The following is a 26,104-nucleotide window of genomic DNA, read 5'->3' as shown; positions in this document are numbered from 1 at the left end:
AAAGTAGTCATTCTTAATTTGTGAGCTTCAACAGTGAGCTACTTGATTGTGGGGCCTTCACAGCCATGTCCAAACTTGTTCTCATCTCTCTTAAATACTCAGCTGCATAACAGTTTATTGATTGCTATCAGAAGTGAAAAGCCAAATTGATTTATCTCCTCCTTAGCCCATTTGTGTTGCGGCCAACTCAACATTCTTACTGCTAGCCACTTAAGATTGGCTGTCATATTTACTAAGGACTGAATGTGCAATCTACCTGCTCTGAATGGCTCTGTGCCCTTTTAGAAAGTACATTTATACACTAACCAGTAGAAAGTGATACCTATGTTGGCATCTCAGGAACGGCGTTGAGGTCTGGATCCAACACAAGGCACTAGTAAAGCACGCATATTTATTCTTGGCTTATCCTAAGTGGCAATTTGTTACTTCAGTAAGGTTTATCATCCCACAAGGGAGTTTTTAATGAGTGCAAGGAGTTAGGTAGCAGAGAGCATTGCACATTGCCACCGTATGCTTCAATCAGAGGAAACATAGAGGTATATTAAAAGAGAAGGGCCACTAATACTTAGAAAGGTGCTTGAAACCAGGAGACATTTTATTTCTTAAAAAAAAAATCTTTTGAAAGATAAGTTGAGAAAATTCAAATGTGACAGGAATTTACATATGAGCTGCAATTATGAAGGAAGAAAGAAATGCTGATTCTTACAAGAACCAAATCCTTGTGTGGAATAGGGCTTCATTGAACCAAAGCTTCTAAGTGACGACACCCACACTCAAAAATGCAAGTAGCATCACTTCCATGATTCGCCACCTTGGCCACTTGGCTTATCCTACTGACATGTGCACAATCTGTAAGATGCAATGTCGACAGCTTCATGACCACCACACTTTACTGATTCCAGATTTTCTTTTTTAATCTAATATAAACTGAATTCAAACTGCCCTTGTGGGATTTGAACTCTCTGGATTATTAGTCTAGGCCTCTGGATTACCAACCCAATAACATAACTGTTAGGGGTACACTACTTCACCCCTGACATTTAAACAAAAATGACACAGACATATTGTCATTTGAAAGTGTTGAAATACTTTTAACTTACCACGGTGATTACCAACCAATGGCATAAAATACAACCACCAACAAACTTACCGGAGAGGTTCTCAACTATTTTTCTTGCAATAAAACTAATCTTCAGCATATCTCAGTAAACCTGACTATGGATTCCAGTCTGCCCTGCAGTATATGCATTTAACCATATACAAGACTGACTGTAGGATCTAACAAGATTCTACTCACCGTCTGAAGCAAGTTTTCACACAGTGTTTTTGCTGACGCCAAACCTTCTGGCTTAGGATGACTGAGAAGACAAAAAAATTATGGCTTTCAATGTAAAGAAAAACACATCAAGGACACTGAATAATAATTTTCCTCAAGTTTGCTCTTACAGTTTGAATAGTGGTAACAGTCATCTACAGCACTATTATTAAGGAGAAGCAATGACATTTTAAACATGTTTAAAATAGTAAGCAAAGTTCTCTAATGGCTGTGAGTAAGGAGAGAAATATTTTGACCTTTACGTATGACACATCCTCGTGATGCCACCAAGCACTTCACAAGCTAATTAATTACTTTTGACGTGTATTCAGTGCTGTTTTGCAGGCGAATGCAGTAGCCAATTTTACGCACATGATCCGACAAACAGCAATGAGATAAATGACCAGGTAATCTTTTTGGTGGCATTGAATGAGGGATGAATGTTGGCCAGGACACCAGGAGGCCTCCCCGCTTTTATTGGAAAAGATGCTGTGGGATCTTTTACATCCACCTGAACGGGAATATGGAGCCTCGATTTAACCTCTCGTCCAAAAGACAGTAAATGCGTGTGAATAAAACGCCATTTTCAGCCATTCATACTAATTCCGCTGTTCTCCCACCGGCTTTACAGCGGGAGGCATCGAGAAGTCCGTAGAACTTTACAGCCAACTATATTCTCCACAGTGAAGCAAGTATTACTGGAAATAATGTTCCTTCTACATTCTATTTTAAAATCCTACAGTACCAGTAAAATTAAGCCGCAGTAGAATAATAGCAGTGATAAATTGCATTGTACTCTTCCTCAGACGTTTGCTACCATTAGCCACTTTCTATTACATAATTTTTTTTTTTTTTAAAGTAAAAGTTAGACTTACGTGATATAAATATACATTGGTTCAAATGCCTCCCTTCCAGACGTTGGCTCAATGAACCCTGACCCTTTACCCCGGAGATGAACTTTAGCTCCTGTTTCATTCTGAATATGGTGCAGAAAAGACCCTCCCGGACCCTCCACTTTTTCTTTTGCATTGAAATTTGGAGGAGCATGCTCTAGACCCACAAAGATTTTGTCCTGAACAAAATGCATCTGTAAAGAGAAAAAATATGCATTTCAGCATACAGTATTAAAGTGATCACAAAATAGGCTTTGCTCCCGCCATACTTTTTAATATGTGTAGAAAGCATCAAGATTTAACTTGATTTTGGTTAAGAACAAACTACAAAGCTGAAATCATCAAAACAGCCTTAATGTTTTACAGGTAAAGCGTTTATGTTCTTTTTGGCAAAATCTTCCAAGTTTATGGTTTGATGAGGGTCTGTAAAAACAACGCAATACAACACGTCAGATAAAACCATTCTCCAAAAAACCAAGCAGCAGTCAAGTGATAGAGAGATACCCAGAGGAATGTGGTGGTGGTGGTGAAGGGTACCTCATAGATCACCCCTCCTGTTAGCCTATCATACAGCAATGCTAACAGCAGTCACGGAAACGTTCACACTTCATTTTACCGTACTCTCCTAGTTGGGTTATATTGGAATTACACAAGCTTTCAAGAGCAATACATTAAGAGGAAAAAGTTAAAGCAATAAACACCAACAGGACAAAAGCATCAACAGATCTGGTGCCATCTCATTCCAAGCATGTGACCAAATAAGTCTTAAATATAGTGTCCCCAAACTATTGCCCAGTCCATATCCGACCCATGAGCTCTGTTTCATCATGTCTGGAAAGCCCTAGTTCTTCGGTTTGACTACCTACACTAAGTACCTACAATCATAATGCTCAAACTAGATATTGAAATTTATTCTCCAACCTCTGTCCTCAGTCCCCTACACTGTTTCAATGGAAGCTCGAGGAACAGCACCTCATGTTTCGATTAGGCACTTTACAACTTCAGATCACAACCACTGCTCCCATTTTATTTTTTAAAAAAGGACAACAGGTGCTAGGAATGGTTCTGCTGTTGCCATTTACAGCTCTCTTAGATCTGTGGTCTCACACTGGGGTCTACGGAGATTTTTTTAGGGGGGTCCACGAAGCAATAGCACAGGTCGGACGTGAGCTTTTGGCCGTTATTTTGATTTCCTATGTCCGCTTGAGTGGCACAACAGAACTCGCGCTTTGGGGAATCTCAATTCACTAGCCCTTCCCACCCTTTCCCCCCCGCACCATTGTCTTGTAATCTCTCCTGCCTTCCACCCTATCAGGCCTTCCCTTATGTTCTTTCCTTCCCATCTCCCTGCCTCTGCAAGTGCTTAAAACCTGGTATATCTCTAATTTTTCACAGATGCTGCCTGATCTGCTGAGTATTTCCAGCATTTTCTGTTTTTATTTCAGATTTACAGCATCCGCAGTATTTTGCTTGTGTATTAATACTTAACTAGTTTGGCAATGTTTACTAGAATAAAGAGATCTGTAAATTTCAGACAAATTAGAGATCAGATTGTTCAATAGTTCAAGTAAATTGCCCTTTTACCTCTGGGACCTAAATTCAGCTCCAGCCCAGAGTGACTGAATATCTCCAATATGAAATGAGTCTGAGCAGTCTCAATCAAGTTCCTAAAGGGTAGGCTCACAACACAAAACAGGCAAACTCCTATCAGATAGACCATTGGATGGCTAAATTGGGAAATGGAAATGTTTTTATTTAACACAATATAAAGTGCTCTTTGGAGATTGGTGCTAAATCACAGTGTTTCAGCAGGGCAGAGGAAGCTCTACTCTGCACCTGGCTGTGTTGAGCCTGATCCGAGATTGTTTACTGCCACTTGTATCCGAAGTGGATGATACTTCATTGTCCAACACTGGTGGCTTTCACTTTTAGCATATTTTGTAAAAATCAAAAATATTAATGTAACTTCTGATTAAATGAGCATTATAAATCTGCCCTTAGTCAGTATAAAAGAATTTCCATTTCACACAAATACCAAACTTGTCATGTATCTCCAGAGTTAAGACCTGAACTGACTATGCAGCAAAACAGATCATGATTCTGGAGATGAAGCCTTAGATGTGGAACTACAGTGCGTAAATTCAATGTAGTGTCAAACTTGGATATGCTCAGCAAGTATATTGGACCTCCTGCGCACTTTTTACCTGAACTTAATTTAGATGTTTAGAGAGCAGAGATTCTCCCCTCCATGCTTTCTAAATATTTACATTTTTAACTGTAAGGATAGAGCTCTATGCTTGCATGCATGTCGCTGGGTCAAAAACCTAGCAACTCACTACCTAACAGTACTGTGGGAGTGCGGACTGCAGTGATTCAAGGCGGCGGCTCACCACCACCTTCTAAGGCAATTGGGGATGGGCAATAGATTCTGGCCTTGCCAACGACGCCCACATCCCATCAATAATTTTTTTTTTTTTTTTAAACACACAGGTGACAAGTTCTCTCCTGGACAGGATTCTTAGAGCTCCAGGCAATCAGGAGCCAAGCTAAGCAAACTGGTCTGCCTGGAATCCTACACTATCCAATTTTAAAATCTCTATCAAAGCAGTCTTAACCATTTGTTCCACAATGCAATTTGAACAAAAGTATAAACTGCTTAGCTAAAATGTATTGTAAATAAAATAACTGACTTCTAAAACATCTTGTCTTTTGGTAAATCTGACATTAACTAATATTGCAGAATTATTATACTACTGCACCCATCAAAATAAAACCACTTAAAGTAAATTACATTGCAATTCTATGCTTCGATCAAGTATTTGTTTTTGTGTCTGTCGATACATGGCTTTATTTGCAAATACTTCTGTACTATTAACGAATATAGCAAGTGCCATTTTAGAAAGCATGTCCACACCCCAATACTAATATCCTGTTTAGCCAAAACCATACATACCCCTGGCTGTAACTGGGGCAAAGTGTTGTATGGAGAGTTGTGTGCAGTCATAGGACTGCTCCTTGCAGTCGATGTCACTACAGGTGGAAGTGGTTGTTTGATGGCTTCTTTTGCTAATGCTTCACCAATAATCTCCTTGATCCGGTTTACAGCCCCTAGATGAAAAAAACACCTGTACTTGATGCACATTGTTTTCTTGGAATGGAAGGTAAACACAGTAGAATAACTGCAAGTAAAAAGATCTATAATGCTTACAAAATGTCTTCCCAATATACCTGAACAATCTACAATCTGTATTAATAGCACTAGCGTGTGAAACAATAATGACTCTTAAACTAGACAAATGACCTGCTAAACTGATTATACCAGCACAGAAATTGCATCAGCAGGTTTACAAGTTTAAAAACCTGCATGAAGGTGCAATCCCTGCAACAAATTTATAATGCAAGTATTTTTCTTTAATTGCAATGTGAACATTTAATATATTAACTTCAAAAATAGCCGTTTCCTGACCAAGACAAGTATTTCTATTGTATGTGAAATCCTTTAACATCTGGAAAACAAATGTTATTTCCCCATAAACAAGTTCACATAATAAAAAAAATTATACTGTGCTTCCTCCCCAAAGTTTATTGTCTCATAACTTTTGAGTAAAAATAAATACTCAGTTTTGCAACAAAGCACTTATTCAAATGCCAGTTTGTTTTTTGTTACACATTAGTCCAAGATTTCATTCAATTCAAATGAAATAGAACTAATGCAAGATGTTAAAGGTAGTTACAGTCCTTCAACAACAGTTTTAACTAGTGAGTAGCTGAATCAAAGACAGATTTGTTACATTTCTATATTAAGTTAACCAAGTTCATTCTGGGCTCAAGGGAAGGAAGGGGGCTGGTGTGGACACAAAAACTGGCCTTGGAGCCCCTGGCATTGTGAGGTGAAAAATCAACCAAAAATGCTGCTCTCGAGCGTACAGAAGTGCACATGCACAGAATTAGGCTCAGCCTTGATGGCCTCATGGAAATAGCCCACTGACGCTCACAGTCTGGCTCATCTATAAATAATGACCGTTTGGGCAATGTACAGGGTGGTAACCGGCCCCATGGAACCATATCCCCACAATGATTTGACACCTTCACAAGAGAGAAAAATTAGAAAGGAGAAAAAAGCAGTTACAAATCAACTTATAATCTACATTTATGATGGTCAACAGAAACAAACCTGTTTATTATAAACAAAAGATAATCTATTATTTCTGTTACACAGCATTCAATGCTCTGTAGCTTTAACAATTATGACAGAGTACGTAGACTGTAACTATCACCTAGGTAATACAAAAATGACTACATTTTAATCAGAGTGAAAATTAGACACGTAGCAATTTCAACAAATCTTACTGTCCACACTCTTCTGCGTCTGCGCCTGTATGCAAAGGTAGAGGGGTCGATCCCTAAAGAAAGATAAATTATTGACTTAAGGCGCCTTAACTTCAGTGTTACTAATGCATTACAACAGTACCAAATATAAAACAGACTTCATTCCTTAAAATAGGATTCACAAAATGTACTCTAGTTACCTGTATTAGTCAATTATCCACTAGTAACTAATGAGTTGACAAAGAAAACATAAGAAAAAGGCGACCATTTGGTCCCACGAGCCTACTCCGCCATTCAATAAGATCATGACTGATCTGATCTTGGCCTCAACTCCACTTCCCTGCCGGCTCCCCATAACCATTTATTCCCTTATCGCTCAAAAATCTATCTATCTATCCCCACCTTAAATATATTCATAAAATTAGTAAATAAAAGAAAAGACTTGCATTTATATAGCGTCTTTCACAACCTCAGGACATCACAAAGTGCTTTACAGCCAATTAAGTACTTTTGAAGCACTGTCACTGTTGTAATGTAGGAAATGCTGCAGCCAATCTGCACATTGCAAGGTTCCAAAAACAGCAATGTGATAATGACCAGATAATCTATCTTAGTGGTGTGGGTTGAGGGATAAATATTGGCCAGGACAATAACCTTGTTGAGCCAACAATTATCAAATTTCACACAATGTGCATTCAAATAAAAATATTTTTAAAAGAATGACTTGCATTTATATAGCACCATTCACAACCTCAGAACATCCCAAAGCACTTTACAGCCAATTAAGTACTTTTGAAGTGTATTCACTGTTGTAATGTAGGAAACACGACAGCACACAGCAAGATCCCACAAACGACAACATGATAATAACCAGGTAATCTGTTTTTGTGATTTTGGTTAAGGCCAGGTCACTAGGGAAAACTCTCCGACTCTTTGAAATAGTGCCATGAGATCTTTTACGTCCACCTGCGAAGGCAGATGGGGCCTCAGTTCAATGTCTCATCTGAAAGACATTTTCTGCGACAATGCAGCACTCCCCCAGTGCTAAACTGGAGTGTCAACCCAGATTTTGTGCTCAAATCTCTGGAGTGGAACTCAAACCCGCAACCAGTGGCGAGAGTGCTGCCAGTGAACCACGGCTGACACTTTAATAGCACAACTGTAATTATGTAAGGTAAAAAGGTATTACATTTATTTCGTCACATACACAAATAGCACCTCAGAAAATGTACATTTTGGATTACAGCACTATTTTGTAAGACATTCCAGTAAACAAGGTCTTCTGGTTTAATATGTATTTTATTAAATATATCACCAATAGCCATCATGACACGTCCCTTTTACAATTACACCTTTACAAATATACATTCTATATTTTTCCCTTACATTGCACATAGGAATATAGAATGTAATTTCAAGAAAGATTACTCCTCAATTAGGCAGCGGATGTCCAAATAAGAAGCAATCCTACCAGATGTGATGCTACAAAGGAAAATTTATTTCAGAAGTAGACAAGATACTTAACAGATAAAGTAAATCAAGTTAATACCTGCAAATGCACTGGATAGAAGGGCAAAGATTGTTAGGGGCAAATTTAGGACAGACCTTGGAAAATCTGCCTTTCCACAGACAGTGATCAACAATCCTAATTAATCACCAGGGTGGTTGAGGACAAGACATTAGATGCTGTAAAGCGGAGATAGTACAGTAGTTTTCTGGAAGAGGTCAAATGAGCTGAATGATGGGCTTTTTTTCATCCAAACTTACCTTGTGATCTTGTGGACAATCTTTAGTCTCATGTTAAGAAATTACAGAATTCTTTCTTAATTTGATATAATGGGTTTTAAAAAAAAACATGCTTTAATATTTTCTTAAAAGGAGGTATATTCTTGAATTTTAGATTAATTTAATATTTTAAAGGATAAAGACAGCTCATTTTCTTTACTCATTACACTTAGCTTTTTAAAAAAAAAACCTTTATTTTTCTTTGCAAAGTGAAGGGTGTTAGTGATGGCAAGTGATCTCTGAGTAAGATTGCCCCAATCAGTGCAGAATTAGCGCAGATCGCAATGGGCGGTGCCCACTAATTTCGGACCGGGGCCAGCCCAAACTAATTTCACCTAGATGTTTGTGAGCTTCATCATTTTCAGTCATTTAGTATATTCTTATGTTTACAAAGCAAGTTGCAGTAACTAAGCCATGAACTCATTGAATGGCGGTGCAGGCTAGAAGGGCCGGATGGCCTATTCCTGCACCTATTTTCTATGTTTCTATGGCCCCAAGTTTCCACATGATTTGCTCCTGATTTTTAGGAGCAACTGGTGGAGAATGGAGTATCTTAGAAATCGGAATTCTCCACATTTAAGTTTTCTGCAGTTCGAGTCAGGTAGAACAGTTTCATTTGTGAACAGAATTTTTTTTCCCAAAAGGGGGCGTGTCCGGCCACTGACGCCTGATTTGAAAGTTTCCACAGTGAAAACGTACTCCAAACTAACTTAGAATGGAGCAAGTGAAGATTTTTGTAGGCTTGAAAAAACCTTGTCTACACATTAAAAAATCAGGCGCAGGTTACAAATTAGGCGTCCGGAACGAGGTGCGGGGGGGGAAGGGAAGTCATTAAATTCTACAATAAATCCTTAGTTATACTTATACAAATAAATCCAACCTGAATAAAAATTTATAAGTAAAGAAAAGATTAAATAAACCATGTTCCTACCTGTGTGAAAGTGCTTCAGGCAGGCCTTTCAGGCAGGGAGAAGGCTGCAGGAAGCCTCACAAATTGAGGCAGCAGTTCCCGACGGCAGGGGGGGGGGGAGGCAGTGAGGGCCCGACCGACGGCAGCGTGGGGGAGGCAGGGAGAAGGCTGCAGGAAGCCTCAGAAGTTGAGGCAGCCATTCCCGACGGGCTCGACCGACAGCAGGGGGAGAAAGCTGCAAGAAGCCTCAGTGCTGATCATGGAAGGGCAATGTGGTTTTATTAAAACATTTTAAAAATTGAACAGCTACAAAGAACTGCAAAAATGGCCGAGTGCCAATGTTTCCTTCACGCTGCGCGTACGCGAACGCTCCAACGCGCACGGTTGCCGGCACGGAAAAAACTCATTTAAATGGTACCCGCCCCCTCCTACTTACAAAATCGGCGCGAGTGGTAGGCTCCGCCCCCTGGGCACCGCGCCAAGCAGACATCGAGTTGCAAAGCGCTCGAGAATAGCGCGTTTTTTTTCAGGCGCCGTTTTCGGTGCGAAAAACGGGCGCCCAGCTCGGAAGAGCGCCTGTTTTGCCGCGTGTGGAAACTTGGGGCCTATGTTTCTAACTCAACATCAACTACTTAGAGCTGTAGTTAGTAGCTCTTCTCTTCTTCCATTCCCCTGAAAATCACAGGTGTTTCTGAGTTTCCATGTTGAGGTTTCGGGGGATGGGGGAGCTAAATGGGATCAAAGATTGCGTGGTAGCAAGATACTAAGTTGAAAATGTTAAAGATTACTACAACATAATTCAAAGAACTGAAGTTTTCTGACTAAATCCTCTGAGCGACAGGGGGATTATAAAAATGAGGGACTAGCTGCCAAGAAACTGGACTAAGTTTTCATGTGTAATGGGGGCTCCCAGATATACATTAGTACAATATTCTACTTTATAGGCCAAATTAGTGCAAAAATCAAAGACAAACTGTGTTTCAATTCTACTTTTTCTGCTTCCAAGGTTTGTTTCTAACACCATTAATATGTCATCATATTGTAGAAATTAAAATAAATACAAAATAGAAACAGAAACTATACAGAATATTGATCAGCACCCAAGAGAGAAAGGTTGCATCTCAAATATTAATCTTTCAATTTCAGGTGCTGAATGATCTACTAAAACATTTCTGTAATTTTTCTAGGATTATTTTAAACTGTTTAACAATGAAGGCCAACTTCTTCAAAAATTTCTCTGGACTCCAGCCTTTCCAAGATCTTAGCACAGGAGTAATTTTCTAAATAATGTGTATAATTTGATGGGCCCTTTCTCCTGTGAAAGTTCCTATAACATTTCGCCACTAACTTTGACATAAAATGCGACACACAAATAAAAGTAAAATGGATGCTTCCTTAACACAGGAGATTTTTTTAATTTTAGCATATATTTAGTCGAGAATAACTGTTCATTAAATCATTAAAGTTTAATTGCTTTTAATTAATGCACAGTGCTCATCATAACATGGAAAATAAATTGTGTCCTGGAGCGCAAGAATGACACGCCTCGAATAAATTGCAGCATGCAAAATGATCCTTACCCTTGTACTGCCATTTGCTTCTCATCTGCATTCATGAAACGCCCTCTGGTGGAAACAGCAGCACCACTGATTTTGTTAATCTGAAAAGAACAAAACGAATCACTTTGTATATGTATCAGATAGTAGTAAACATTACCAGTACTTTATTTATTGCTATTCAATACTTAAATGTTTCAACTGACTGATGAAATAACAAAAGGTACCAAATTGAGCACAAGTAAACAGAATGTGGCTCTGGCACAATATTTTTCTAAGAGTTGTAAAGGATGTCAAGGCCTTGGAGAGTGCAGAGGGGATTTACTAGAATTATATTAGGGATGATGGATTTCAGTAATGTGGGGAAACTAGAGAAGCTGGGATTGTTCTCCTTAGAGCAGAAAGGTTACGGGGAGATTTAATAGAGGGGTTCAAAGTTATGAAGGGTTTTGACAAGAGTGAAGGAGAAACTGTTTCTACGGGCAGGAGGTGCGATAACCACAGGACACAGATTTAAGATAATTGGCAAAAAAAGCAAGGACGATTTGGAGAAATTATTTTATGCATGGAGTTATTATGATCTGGAATGCACTGCCTGAAAGCGTGGTGGTAGCAGATTTATTAGTAAATTTCAAAATTAAATTGGATGTATACTTGAAAAGGAAAAGTGTGCAAGGTTAGAGAAAATAGCAGGGTTGTGGGCACAGACATAAGGGGCTGAATAGACTCTGTGCTTTATAATTCTATTCTATGATTCTAATTGTCTCTCAGCAATTGATTGAACACAACTATTCAAAAACACACACAAGGTTTAGTTATTTGAGCTGTCAAACACAAGACTCCACCCTTGTCTCAGCTCACCTGCTGCTAAAACCTTCATCCATGCCTAGGTTACCCCTAGACTTGACTATCCCAATGCACTCCTGGCCGGCCTCTCACATTCTACCCTCCGTAAACATGAGGTGATCCAAAACTCTGCTGCCGTGTCCCAACTCGCACCAATTCCTGTTCACCCAGCACCACTGTTCTTGCTGACCTATATTGCCCCCCAGTTAAGTAACGCTTCGATTTTAAAATTCTCATCCTTGTTTTCCAATCCCTCCATCCCCACCCCACCTGCGCCAACTATGTGCCTCTGCAATCTCCACCAGCCCTCTAAGATATCTAAGCTCCTCCAATTCTGGCCTCTTGAGCATCTCCGATTTTAATCACTCCACCATTGGCAGCCGTACCTTCAGCTGCCAAGTCCCTAAGCTTTCGAATTCCCTCCCTTTCCTCCTTTAAGACACTCCTTAAAAGTCTACCTCCATGACCCATGTGGTTCGGTATCACATTTTGTTTGATAACGCTCCTATGAAGCGCCTTGGAAAGTTTTACAACATTAAAAGGTGCTATATAAATGTAAGTTGTATACACATCTTGTAAACATTTATATTAAAAAGTTTACTTTTCTCACTTGTAAGAGCCCCATTGCAAACCATTTCAGAACCTGTAATAGCATAGCTATAAACTGCCCAATGGTTAATTTTTTTAAGATGCATATTAATTACTCACTTCATCTTGAGTGTGACCTCTTGTAAGTAGATTTCTACAGACAATAGGAACATCATTAATTTCAATTTCAGCAACCACCATATCATCTTTGTTCTTCTGATGGGACATCGATTTTGAAGACTTTGACTGGAAGTCATCAAATGAATGAAATTGATTATTTTGCACTTTTTACTTTTGACAAATATTACCCTCTTTAATAAACTAAAAAGAATTACTATCTTTATGCTTGGTCATCAAGTTATAGAACAGTCTTCTGCCTAGTGTAGTAACTGACTCAGCAAGAAAATATTATTCCTAATTCATCAGGAAATATCCTGAAGTAGAGTTAGTTGAATGTCTTTTACTCATTTCCACCTTATTTTGTTATAAAAGCAATTTTGGGAAAGTCAAACTTTCAACATGCATAGAAACATAGAAAATAGGTGCAGGAGTAGGCCATTCGGCCCTTCGAGCCTGCACCACCATTCAATAAGATCATGGCTGATCATTCACCTCTGTACCCCTTTCCTGCTTTCTCTCCAAACCCCTTGATCCCTTTAGCCGTAAGGGCCATATCTAACTCCCTCTTGAATATATCCAATGAACTGGCATCAACAACTCTCTGCAGTAGGGAATTCCACAGGTTAACAACTCCCTAAGTGAAGAAGTTTCTCCTCATCTCAGTCTTAAATGGCTTATCCCTTATCATTAGACTGTGTCCCCTGGTTCTGGACTTCCCCAACATCAGGAACATTCTTCCTGCATCAAGCCTGTACAGTCCTGTCAGAATTTTATATGTTTCTATGAGATCCCCTCTCATCCTTCTAAACTCCAGTGAATAAAGGCCCAGTCGATCCAGTCTCTCCTCATTTGTCAGTCGAGCAATCCCGGGAATCAGTCTGGTGAACCTTCGCCGCATTCCCCTCAATAGCAAGAACGTCCTTCCTCAGATTAGGAGACCAAAACTGAATACAATATTCCAGGTGAGGCCTCATCAACGCCCTGTACAACTGCAGTAAGACCTCCCTGCTCCTATACTCAAATCCCCTAGCTATGAAGGCCAACATACCATTTGCCTTCTTCACCACCTGCTGTACCTGCATGTCAACTTTCAATGACTGATGTACCATGACACCCAGGTCTCGTTGCACCTCCCCTTTTCCTAATCTGCCGCCATTCAGATTATATTCTGCCTTCATGTTTATGCTCCCAAAGTGGATAACCTCACATTTATCCACATTGTACTGCATCTGACATGCATTTGCCCACTCACCGAACCTGTCCAAGTCACCCTGCAGCTTCTTAGCATCCTCCTCACAGCGCCACCCAGTTTAGTGTCATCTGCAAACTTGGAAATATTACACTCAATTCCTTCATCCAAATCATTAATGTATATTATAAATAGCTGGGATCCCAGCACTGAGCCCTGAGTCACTGCCTGTCATTCTGAAAAGGACCCGTTTATCCTGACTCTACTTCCTGCCAACCAGTTCTCTATCCATTCAGTACGTTACCCCCAATACCATGTGCTTTAATTTTGCACACCAATCTCTTGTATGGGTCCTTGTCAAAAACCTTTTGAAAGTCCAAATGCACCACATCCACTGGCTCTCCTTTGTCCACTCTATTAGTTACATCCTCAAAAAATTCCAGAAGATTTGTCAAGCATGATTTCCCTTTCATAAATCCATGTTGACTTGGACCGATCCTGTCACTGCTGTCCAAATGCACTGCTATTTCATCCTTAATAATTGATTCCAACATTTTCCCCACTACTGATGTCAGGCTAACCAGTCTATAATTACCTGTTTTCTCTCTCCCTCCTTTTTTAAAAAGTGGTGTTACATTAGCTACCTTCCAGTCCATAGGAACTGATCCAGAGTCGATCGACTGTTGGAAAATGATCACCAATGCATCCACTATTTCTAGGGCTACTTCCCCAAGTACTCTGGGATGCAGACTATCAGGCCTCGTGGATTTATCGGCCTTCAATCCTATCAATTTCCCGCCTAATAAGGACATCCTTCAGTTCCTCCTTCTCACTGGACTCTCGTTCCCCTAGTACTTCCAGACAGTTATTTGTGTCTTCCTTCGTGAAGACAGAATCAAAGTATTTGTTTAACTGGTCTGCCATTTCTTTGTTCCCTATTATAAATTCATCTGAATCTGACTGCAAGGGACCTACGTTTGTCTTCACTAATCATTTTCTCTTCACATATCTATAGAAGCTTTTGCAGTCAGTTTTTATGTTCCCGGCAAGCTTCCTCTCATACTCCATTTTCCCCCTCCTAATTAAACCCTTTGTCCTCCTCTGCTGAATTCTAAATTTCTCCCAGTCCTCAGGTTTGCTGCTTTTTCTGGCCAATTTATATGCCTCCTCTTTGGATTTAACACTATCCTTAATTTCCTTCGTTAGCCACGATTGGAGCCACCTTCCCCATTTTATTTTTACTCCAGACAGGGATGTATAATTATTGAAGTTCATCCAGGTGATCTTTAAATGTTTGCCATTGCCTATCGACCTTCAACCCTTTAAGTATCATTTGCCATTCTATTCTAGCCAATTCATGTCTCATACCATCGAAGTTACCTTTCCTTAAGTTCAGGACCCTAGCCTCTGAATTAACTGTGTCACTCTCCATCTTAATAAAGAATTCTACCATATTATGGTCACTCTTCCCCAGGGGGCCTCGCACAACAAGATTACTAATTAGTCCTTTCGCATTACACATCACCCAGTCTAGGATGGCCAGTCCTCTAGTTGGTTCCTCAACATATTGGTCCAGGCAACCATCCCTAATACACTCCAGGAAATCCTCCTCCACCGTATTGCTACCAGTTTGGTTAGCCCAATCTATATGTAGATTAAAATCGCCCATGATAACTGCTGGACCTTTATTGCACGCATCCTTAATTTCTTGGTTGATGCTGTACCCAACCTCACTACTACTGTTTGGTGGTCTGTACACAACTCCCACTAGCGGTTTCTGCCCTTTGGTATTCCGCAGCTCCACCCATACAGATTCCACATCATCCATGCTAATGTCCTTCCTTACTATTGCGTTAATTTCCTCTTTAACCAGCAACGCTACCCCACCTCCTTTTCCTTTCTGTCTATCCTTCCTGAATGTTGAATACCTCTGGATGTTGAGTTCCCAGCCTTGGTCACCATGGAGCCATGTCTCCATGATGCCAATTATATCATATTCATTAATTGCTGCCTGTCCAGTTAATTTGTCCACCTTATTACGAATACTCCTCGCATTGAGGCGCAGAGCCTTCAGGCTTGTCTTTTTAACACACTTTGCCCTTTTAGAATTTTGCTGCAATGTGGCTTTTTTTGATTTTTGCCACTTTGCTCTCCACTTTTATTTTTCTTCTTTCTATCTTTGCATTTTGCATTATTGTGTCAATTGATCAAATAATTTACTTTAAGTCAACCTGGCTGTACTTAAAAGTCAAAATTGTTTATGCTTTCCATGACAACAGCTTCAACAGCTGTTGTGGGACATAGTTGTTGACCAGGATCATACAATCTCATCCCCTCTCTGTTTGGTAAGGGCATCAATGGATATGGAGCTATGAAAGGTAAATGGAATTGATATATAGATCAGCCATGATCTAATAGCGAAGCAGGCTTGATGGGATGAACGGCCTACTCCCATATTCATTTTCATGTCCTTAGCCACAGTCCCCAGGACTAGCCTGGGGATTCTGGACCTCTTGACAAAAGATAACACAAAAATGTAATTTTTATGTGGGTGACTATTTATATTTTATTACATTATCCTCAATTCCAGTTCGTCAGGCCACAATTAGAAGATTATGGTGACATTTTGCATTATTACGTCAATTGATCAAATTCTGAGAACCTACCACTAAATTGCTGGTGTAATAAAAGATCTACAATTACTCTGCATTTCAACTGAGACCCAAAGGGATAAAACTGGGGATAATTTAGAGATCTGAGTACATTAAGACAGGTTATCTGCTGGCCAAGATTACATAGAAACATAGAAAATAGGTGCAGGAGTAGGCCATTCGGCCCTTCTAGCCTGCACCGCCATTCAATGAGTTCATGGCTGAAAATTCTCAAACAAGTTCTCAGAACTCTTAAAACAAGAGTTTCTGGGGTTTATTTAAGACAAGAAAAGTCCAGGAAAATTTGCTTCTCTTCATATAATGCCACAGAATCATATGTTCATGTGAGCAGAAAGTGGGGGCCTTGGTTTAATGTCTCAGCTGAAAGACGACACCTTCGATAATGTTCAGTACTGCACTGAAATGTCAGCCTAGATTATGTGCTCAAGTTTGTATTTGGACTTGAACCCATAACTTTCTGACTCATTAAGGCTTTGCATTCTATGTGATTTGAGTCAGGTAGAGAATGGGCAAAAACACCGAACTTTATATATTTAGTCCTAATTTTTGTGAAGATGTTTCATCATCCACAAGAACAACTTGCCTTCCTCAAGAAGTCAAGAAGAAAACCTAACTAATGATTTACTGATGCACTGAAACAAATGGATATAAACATTGACAGAAATTAAACAGAAAAATAAGACAAAAATTAGAAATATTTGCATATATTTTGCTATGGAAATATGTAAACAGAATACTTAAAAGTTTGTAATATTTTGAAATGGTGTTATATTAAACCGACAGTGTAAAGTGGAGCAGCTTGCATTATTTAAGATTTCATTGACTATTGAGCATCACTTACTCGGTTACTTGGAGTCTGTGGTAACTTCAGTTTCCCTTTTGCCATCAACATGGCATTAATCCTGGCAGCAGCAGCAGCAGCTGCATCCAATGCCTCTGAAGAAGATTGAGGAGACTGGCTGACTGGTGGAGGGCCAGAGAGACCTCCGCCATGAACTGCAACTTGTGGCATTGTGACCGGAAAACTATTCATCTGAGACTCTATCGATAATGCCATCGACACAGGAATTGATTCTGAACAATCCCATTTACTACGGCGCCTAGAGTAACAACAAAAAATTGCTTATTAATATGGTTTGTGAAGTGCTATAAAAGAGCTGATCTAGTCAATCAACTGTACCTTCCAACACATTTCATGATATTTCTCATCCCTTGGCAAAACATTCAATCCAAATTCGCATGGTGATCAGCATACAACCACATCATGACACTGAACATTGGTACACTTGTTTGTATGTGAAATTGAATGAATAACGAAGATCACTAGTCTGCACTGACTTAACTAATTTCAGTCAAGGGGTGGACAGGTGCTACAAATAACTTCAACGTTCCCAGGTTCCTGCAAATGACTTCCTTTCTTGTACACCTGCTAAAAATGCATGCGTGGAAGACAATGAGGACAAGATCAGTTGTGCTATACCTTACAATCAAATAGTCTTCCAACATTCATTGTCAATATTCACATGAATAAAGGCAACATGGACAAGGAATATTGGAGCTCACCAGCACCCATTGTACTGTACTGTAACACAGAAACAAGTCAATTGCCCAGAATTTGTGCTGGATAATAGCAGAGAACGAACAGCGTTCGCTGTTATTATCCCTTTGAAACTGACCGCAACTTCAGGACGTAGCGCATGCACATCCCAACCCGGAAATCCTGAAGCTGCGGTCAGTCACTCACTGCTTCGACACTGGCTGCACTGTGCCTGTTTCTCCCCGCCCCCGCCATAGCTGACAATCAGTGAAACTGATGAAAACTTGGCTTTTCTGTGGTAGTACCGCTGTTAAATACCCCACTAAATGTTAGACCCTTTTAGATTAGTGTAATTGGAGTTTCAACAGCGTATTGACTGCTAAACAAGGGTTATGACCCTGAAAAACTAATCTTAATTTTGTGCGGTGTCAAATTTATCCATTTTAATAAAAATTAAAATGTAAGAAACTTTTTGGTCATCTTTATTTCAGGTTTGCCTTTTCCCCATAAGAGCCCCAATCTTTGTTTTGCTCTTTCTAACATTTTTTAAAAGTTAGAATGAATTCCTGGTTTGCTGACTGAGAATTCTACATTTTGATTGACTGCTTCAACAGCTTGTTGACATCACAGCAGTTTGCGTTAGGGATTCCCCATTAATTTGCGTTGATTTCAATTGCACACCAGAAAAGCTGAACTTCTCGCCACAGAGATCGCGAGATCTTTGTGTGAAGCTTACTATCGGGGCCAGGGGCAAACTCCTTTGCTTCGCCACTGACTGCAAAGTATGGGCCAACGTCTTCAAAACAAAAGGAGGGAATATAATTGGCAAGAGAGAGAATGAAAATACCAAATTCATTTAAAAAAAATACTTTAAGAAATATATACACAAAATACTGTGAATACTGGAAATCTGAAATATAAACAAAAATGCTGGAAATACTCAGTAGGTCAGGCAGCATCTGTGGAGAGAGAAACAGAGTTAACGTTTCAGGTCGATGACCCTTCGTCAGAAATATATAATCCTTTGTAAACATTATAGACTGGAAATTCACCAACCACACCCCCGTCATATTTCGACATTTTTTTTGCGAAAAACAGTGATCCGCTAGTTTCGTCGAAGTCTTGCGCCAGCAGTTTTGAAACACACTGTACCGCTGAAAAGCGGACTGCCGGCGTGAAGACTGGAAATACCGCTATCACCGTAGTTTGGATGTTTGGCGCGATTCTGGGCGGGAAAAAACGCCCGAGAAAAACCTGTGTTGCAACCCCAAAAACGGCAGTACATATGAAGGCCTGTAAAAAAGATAAGTTAAAGTTTTTATTTTTAAATTTTTTTGCAGTGATTACTTAAGGGTCTTGTGAATGTTTTGCGATTTTTTAATGTTTTGTTTTTTGCATTTTCCCCCCATCCCTAGGCCCAACTCGCAGCAGTAATTGGCCTCGAACTAAAGTTGACGAGGATCGCGGTTTCTGTCGTGAATCCTCGCGCAACGCCGATTTTTACCGCTGGGCGCAATTTTTAACAAAACGTAGGCCTTTAAAAAATGAAGGTGTGATTAGTGGTATTTTTGGCGATAAATGCCAAAAGACAAATTTCTAGCCCTATATTTCCAAGCATTATGTACAAAGAATGCTGATGAAATGTGTCAGTTTACACTGGGTTTACTTTCCTACTGGAAAGTTTTTTGATGCACTCACTCAAAAACTGATGCACTCACACATTCATTACTTACTGGACAATCTTATGGTAAGTTATTTGCAATTCTGTATTTATGGACCCACGCTGTCACAGGTTCAGTTGAACACCCACCCCATTCATTCCATGCAGAACCATTATAGCTAGTAGAGGCTTTCTTGTTTTAAAATCTCGCCAATTTTCTCCACTACTCCTTGGGTGTTTAAGCTCTGCAGTACCTTAACACAAGTATCCATTATTTGTGAGTCTTTAAGTCAATTCAACTACTGGGTGTAGGGGAAGATCTTAGACTCAGTTGAACTCAATCCTAGCTTCAAATATCCGCACGTGTGCACTACCATTATACGGGATCACTAGCCAAATTGTTGTCAGCCAATGGAACAGTAACTGGAGATGCTAACATGGCTGTTCATTTAAAATACAGCTTGCTGACTAATTGAAACAGTAACACCATCAGATATTGAGAAAGTAGTATAGCATATGCATATAATAGTTTTTTTTTTATATAAAAGAAAATTTGTTCATGACATATTATAATGCACATAAAATTGGGGAAAGCTTTTTTGAGATGAGATATATAGCAATTATTGCTAATCTTGCTGCAGAATCAGGAAGTAAGCAACATGAGCGATAAAGGTAGCATTGTCAATCAGTTGGTCACGGAGTCAGGAGAATATTCAAGGCGCCATTCCTAACATCAGGATCAGTTTCAGTCATGCTGGCTGGTATTTTTTCAAACTATTTTTAACAAAGGCTTAAGCCAGCTTTTAGTTCAGCTGAACATAGCAGCTTATCCTATTTCTTCCAAAACTATTAAGACTGCAGCTTATAATGTCAGAAACTGTTTAAAAGGAGGGCCATTTTAACAAAATTACTCATTTTGAACACTGGAGTTTTTTTTTAAAAAACGTTTGATACAAAGCTCCAGCACAGTAAGTTTTGAAAGAGCAAAACTTGAACAGTGTTTAGATTAATCACAACCCTAAAAACATTACAGCCTATAATAAAGCCCCAACTTTTTAAATACAGGTTCAACCTCCCTTATCCAGAACACACTTATCCGGAACCACCCCTCGTCGAGAACCATTCCCAGTCACTGGTGGCGCATGCGCAGAAGTCAGACATGAACAAATAGAAGTCCTTCCTAGCTGCCGACACGCAATCGCTGGCCTGACCCCGCGATCCAGCACCGCGCCCCCCCCCCCCCCCCACCCATGATTTTTCTGCCGCACTCCCAGCTCCAAGCCAGCCAGCCCCAATATCCCCATCTCAGTACCTGTACCATCCAATTTATCGTGACCACCCCTTGTCCGGAAAAATCCTTCATCTAGAACAGGCCAGGTCCCAAGGGTTCCAGATAAGGGAGGTTCAACCTGCACTTAGTCTGACCAACAGCAAATTATCACTCCCTAAACAGATTACATCACACTGTGCATCTTTTAGTAGGGGAAATCATGTAGTAACTACACAAACACACTGACAACATCACTCACTGCACTACTTTGCAAAAGAAAAATTAACAAGGAACAGGAGGATGCCATACAGCCCCTCAAGCCTGCTCCGCCATTCAATAAGTTCATGGCTGATCTGATCATGGACTCAGCTCCACTTCCCCGCGCTCCCATAACCCCTTATTGTTTAAGAAACTGTCTATTTCTGTCTTAAATTTATTCAATGTCCCAGCTTCCACAGCTCTCTGAGGCAGCGAATTCCACAGAAGAAATTTCTCACCTCAGTTTTAAATGGGCGGCCCCTTATTCTAAGACTATGCCCTCTAGTTCTAGTCTCCCCCATAATTGGAAACATCCTCTCTGCATCCACCTTGTCGAGGCCCCTCACAATCTTATATGTTTCGATAAGATTACCTCTCATTCTTCTGAATTCCAATGAGTAGAGGCCCAACCTACTCAACCTTTCCTCATAAGTTAACCCCTCATCCCCAGAATCAACCGAGTGAACCTTCTCTGAACTGCCTCCAAAGTATATCCTTTCGTAAATATGGAAAACAAAACCAAAAGAACTTTTTTTTTTAAAAACACAAAAAACTTCACCACACACAATCATCAAAAATCAGTGTGTTAGTGAATAGGCCAACGAAGGCAGTAAGATGTAGTTGGAGAAAAGTAGAAATCAAAACTTTATTTAAAGTTCCACATAAATATACTAGTTCTGTGTTTTAGGATAACAGCAAACCAATTTCAGCATTTAACTAATAAAACCTAAATTTATGAAATAATCTGAATCTCGCTAGAATGGATTAGTGTTTTCTAATCCAACATCAGCCACCCAATATAATTTCCACATATTTATTTTTAATTTCACTTTTGCTTTGAGTTTAAGGCACGTTGTAGAAACACTATCAAATTTTGATATGGCTTTGCATTATGGATTAATATTTTCTAAAAAGTTCACGTATTGCTATAAACACTTTTTCTTAGCATGTGCAACGATCTAGAACAATTGTTGCCACTATCGGCGAGATAGCAACAGATAACTCAAAGGCAAATTCAAGGAGTACATGATTACAAGAAACCCAATATTGAATTACTACCTTAAACATACTAGCATCTTCAAGTTAACGTAGAAAATTAAATATACTTCGGAAGATAATTTACTTTCAGCATTGCCACTTTTAAATGGCAGGTGCCACAAAAAGGATCAGGAAATACTAACAATGTCATTTGAAGAGATCAGCAAACATGATGTCCAGTAACGACAATCAACTCACTGTGAAGGGGTTCACAATTAACACAAAAGTATTCCCACACGACGCCCTTCATAGTTTGGAGCCAACAAGATCCTAGAAAATTGCCACACAGAAAGAGGCCATTCGGCCCGTCGAGTCGGTTGAAAAAGAGTGACCCAGCCGAATGCCACCCGTTTACAAATTCCTCACACACCAATCCATTAAACAAGCCTACAAAATGAGAAACCGCGGAAACTTAAAACAAACTTGAGAGAAAGGACCAACTGCGCGGTGAACCGGGCACAATGTTGTTCCCCTGCCAACAGTTTTGAATACATCTTATCCCCTCCTCCCACCACTAGCCCGCGGCTGGAAAACATTGACAAAGTGAAGAGTTTACAAACGGTCCGACCAATGGGATCGCGCAGTGAGAGGAGGGGGAAAGCTCGGTGGCGCCGTTTGCCCCCTCTGCTCCCAACCTGCGGGAAGTTAGCGGGGGGTTGGAGCCAATCTCGCGGCTGGTCTGGAGGGGGAGGGGGGGGGAGGCCTCACCAAACAACAACAGAATAAGGCAGAGAGACGTGAACAGTAACGCCGATTTACAAAAAATAAAATGGAGGGACGAAGATTTAAAGGCGCCGCTCGGATTGCCGCTGCCACACGGCGGCAAACGGTCAGTAAAGTGACACCAACATCTTTCCCTGTCCCCCACACGCAGACTGAGCGGCTCTGCTCTCCCCCCGGGCCCCGCACTTTATAAACCCCGCTCGGTTTACTCTCCCTCCTCAGGCCCAGCTCGGCATGGCGCCATCGACGCAGCAGTTTTTTTTAAAAACATACCAACTCCCGCGAGCGGCCGCACGGCGGCGGCGCGGCCCCCAAGACCCGACCTCACACCGCTTCTTTCCACATAGGCGACCGGTGGTGAGGTAGGGAGGGACGGGTGAGTTGGTTCGGGAGCGCCGCCCGTTCCCGTTCCCGTTCCCGTTCCCGTTCCCACTCGCTCTCTCTCTCTCTCTTCTCTCTTCTCTCTTACCCCGCAGATTGCGGCGATCCGGCCGACATGCTGAAAGCTGGCAGAGCCGAGACTGCGCAAAACGTTCCCCTCCTCTCCGGCCGTGACGTCAGCGCGTCCCCGGCGTGGAGCACCACGTGGCCCTCGCGGGTGGCGCCGGCCGGGACTCCTCCCCGCCGCCGGGTGGCGCTCACCATCATAGGCAGTCCCTCGGGAATCGAGGAAGGCTTGCTTCCACTCTGAAAATGAGTCCTTAGGTGGCTGAACAGTCCAATACTCAAGCCACAGTCCCTGTCACAGGTGGGGTAAGGATGGGTGGGACTGGTTTGCCGCACGCTCTTTCCGCTGCCTGCGCTTGATTTCTGCATGCTCTCGGCGACGAGCCGCGAGGTGCTCAGCACCCTCCCTGATGCATTTCCTCCACTTAGGGCGGTCTTTGGCCAGGGACTCCCAGCTGTCGGTGGGGATGTCGCACTTTATCAGGGAGGCTTTGAGGGTGTCCTTGTAACATTTCCTCTGCTTGCCTTTGGCACGCTTGCCGTGAAGGAGTTCTGAGCGATGAGCCACCAGCTGAGTCTCAGCAAGGGTGCGAAGAGGATTTTGGATTGGCAGATTCATGCCATGTGATCAGAAGATAATTATGGATAACCATCCAATGGACTTTGTCAACGTCCCAGTGCAGCATCCTCATACTACCATAGAAATTTACAGCACAGAAAGAGGCCATTCGGTCCATTGTGTCTGTGCTGGCGGAAAAAGAGCTATCCAGCCTAATCCCACTTTCCAGCACTAGGTTTGTAGTCCTGCAGGTTACAGCACTTCAAGTGCATGTCCAAGTACTTTCTAAATGTGGGGGTTTCTGCCTCTACCACCCTTTCAGGCAGTGAGTTCCAGACACCCTCCACCCTCTGGATGAAAAAGGTTCTCCTCAACTCTCTAATCCTTCTACCAATTACTTTAAATCTGTGCATCTCTGCTCGGAGAAATAAGTCCTTCCTATCCACTCTTTTATACACCTCAATCAAGTCTCCTCCATTCCAAAGAAAACAACCCCAATCTATCCAATCTTTCCTCATAGCTAAAATCCTATTGTTTCTTAAATGATTCCAGGATTTTAGCTTCCACTGCTCTAATTGGGTGTTTGTCCCCCTTGTTAATCACTCCTTGTGTGAGGAAAGACTATTATATCAGTTCTAAAATTACTTTTTACTAGCATGAATTTGTTTTCCCTTATCCTACTCTCACCAGGAGTTAAGTTCATATTTATTTATGTGAGGCTGTGAAGAGCAGAAGTAACGGTTGCCAACTCTGATGGCATGAAAACCTGGAAATTTGATCCTATGACATTTGTTCATGTGATATTTGCCACATGCTGCAAATGTTTCTGCATTGACTTTATAAAAGTTCACTGTAATTGACTATCTTAACTTGTACATAATAGTAGTTTTTCAAAAAACAACAACAGTTAAAGGATACCCATTTTGCAACCATTTTATCTATTGCAAAGGCAAGAATGTAAGAAATAGGGGCAGGAGTAGGCCATACAGCTCCTCGAGCTTGCTCTGCCATTCAATAAGATCATGGCTGATCATCGACCTCAACTCCACTTTCCTGCCCAATCTCCATATCCCGTGATTCCCCTAGACTCCAAAAATCTATCTATCTCAGCTTTGAATACATTCAGAGACTCAGCATCCACAACCTTCTCGGGCAGCAAATTCCAAAGATACACAACGTTCTGAGTGAAGAAATTCCTCCTCATCTCTGTCTTAAATGGCCGACCCCTTATCCTGAGACTGTGGCCCCTAGTTCTAAACACTCCAGCCAGGGGAAACAACCTGTCAGCATCTATCCTATCAAACCCCTTCAGAATCTTGTATGTTTCAATGAGATCACCTCTCATTCTTCTAAACTCCAGAGAGTATAGGCCCATTCGACACAATCTCTCATCATAAGACAGCCCTCTCATCCCAGGAGTCAATCTAGTGAAGCTCTGTTGCAGCGCCTCCAAGGCAAGTACAGGTGCAGCGTCGAGAATCCGGGACTGAGGCCTTTCCGGATTCCGGGCTTTTCCGGACTTTCGATTGTCTTTCTGATGTCAAGAATCTGGAAATACCCGAGCCCAAGTTTGGATATTGAAAGTCAGAAAGGTGGGAGGGGGGTCCCACAAGGAGCTGTTCGGGCCGACCCCGTCGATGAGCTCACTGGGCGGGGCCCCGTCGAGGAGGTGTTCAGGCGGGCCCCACCATGGAGAAGGTGCTCGGGTGGGCCCCGCCATAGAGATGTTGTTTGGGCGAGCCCCGCCACCGAGGAGCTGTTTGGGCGGGACCCCGCTATGGCGAAGGTGTTCGGGCGGAGCCCTGCCGAAGAGGAGGTGTTCCTGCCGGCTGGCCCCATCGCGGAGGAGGTGTTCGGGCCAGCCGGCGAGGCCCCAAGGTAAGGGCAGCGGCGCGGCCCCGAGGTCGGCAGGGTCAGCGGGTCCGGATTCCAGAACATTTTACGGATTCCGGACGACCTTGCCACCAATCGGTCCGGAACTCTGAATTTTCAACGCTGCACCTGTATGTACCTGTCGGCGACCAAAACTGTGCACAGTACTCCAGTTGTAGTCTCACGAAGGCCCTGTACAATTGTAACAAGACTTCCTGGGGTCAAAATTGCCCACTGCCCGAAACGAGTTGCACCTACCACTGTTGAAATGTTCCGTCCGCTCAATGCATGGGTCAGTCAATCCGGAGAAATTCAGCACTTTGTGTTTTTTTTGGAGCGGGGCGGAAGTGCGGTCGGGTTGGAGTAGCCGTCACTTGCGGGGCTGAAGTGAGGCGGGTCAGAGTGGCTGAGGTTGCAAGTCATCAGCGCCACTCTGGTGCGTCACAACGTCCTCCCAGTCAGTTAAAGGAGAGGGCCGCTGCGAACTCTGCAGCCACTTTAGTGGCAAATACTGGGCCACTGGGGAGGGTTTCGAAC

At 41.6% G+C, this 26,104-nt stretch overlaps 1 protein-coding gene across 2 annotated transcripts in view; it reads right to left on the bottom strand.

Annotated features, from left to right (window-relative positions):
• Positions 1–23,241, bottom strand: part of khdc4 (KH domain containing 4, pre-mRNA splicing factor) — a 62,536-nt gene extending 39,295 nt beyond the window's left edge. Inside the window, exons 1-8 of one of the 2 annotated variants that reach the window (XM_070879958.1) lie at positions 23,159–23,241; positions 17,045–17,303; positions 12,343–12,468; positions 10,813–10,892; positions 6,559–6,611; positions 5,162–5,316; positions 2,191–2,402; positions 1,298–1,358 (exon numbers count right to left, since the gene is read on the bottom strand). In XM_070879958.1, the coding sequence (XP_070736059.1) occupies positions 1,298–1,358; positions 2,191–2,402; positions 5,162–5,316; positions 6,559–6,611; positions 10,813–10,892; positions 12,343–12,468; positions 17,045–17,303; positions 23,159–23,187 (975 nt within the window). In that variant the 5' untranslated portion in view covers positions 23,188–23,241. Of the gene's footprint in view, positions 1–1,297; positions 1,359–2,190; positions 2,403–5,161; positions 5,317–6,558; positions 6,612–10,812; positions 10,893–12,342; positions 12,469–17,044; positions 17,304–22,109; positions 22,837–23,158 lie in introns of those variants that run through there. The other variant, XM_070879951.1, reaches the window with a different exon arrangement.
• Positions 23,242–26,104: the final 2,863 nt, after the last annotated feature.

This window comes from Pristiophorus japonicus, chromosome 1, assembly GCF_044704955.1.
Source record: "Pristiophorus japonicus isolate sPriJap1 chromosome 1, sPriJap1.hap1, whole genome shotgun sequence".
Classification (NCBI taxonomy): Eukaryota; Metazoa; Chordata; class Chondrichthyes; family Pristiophoridae; genus Pristiophorus; species Pristiophorus japonicus.
Note: the sequence above shows the minus strand (reverse complement) of the source record. Positions and strands in the feature narration are given on the sequence as shown.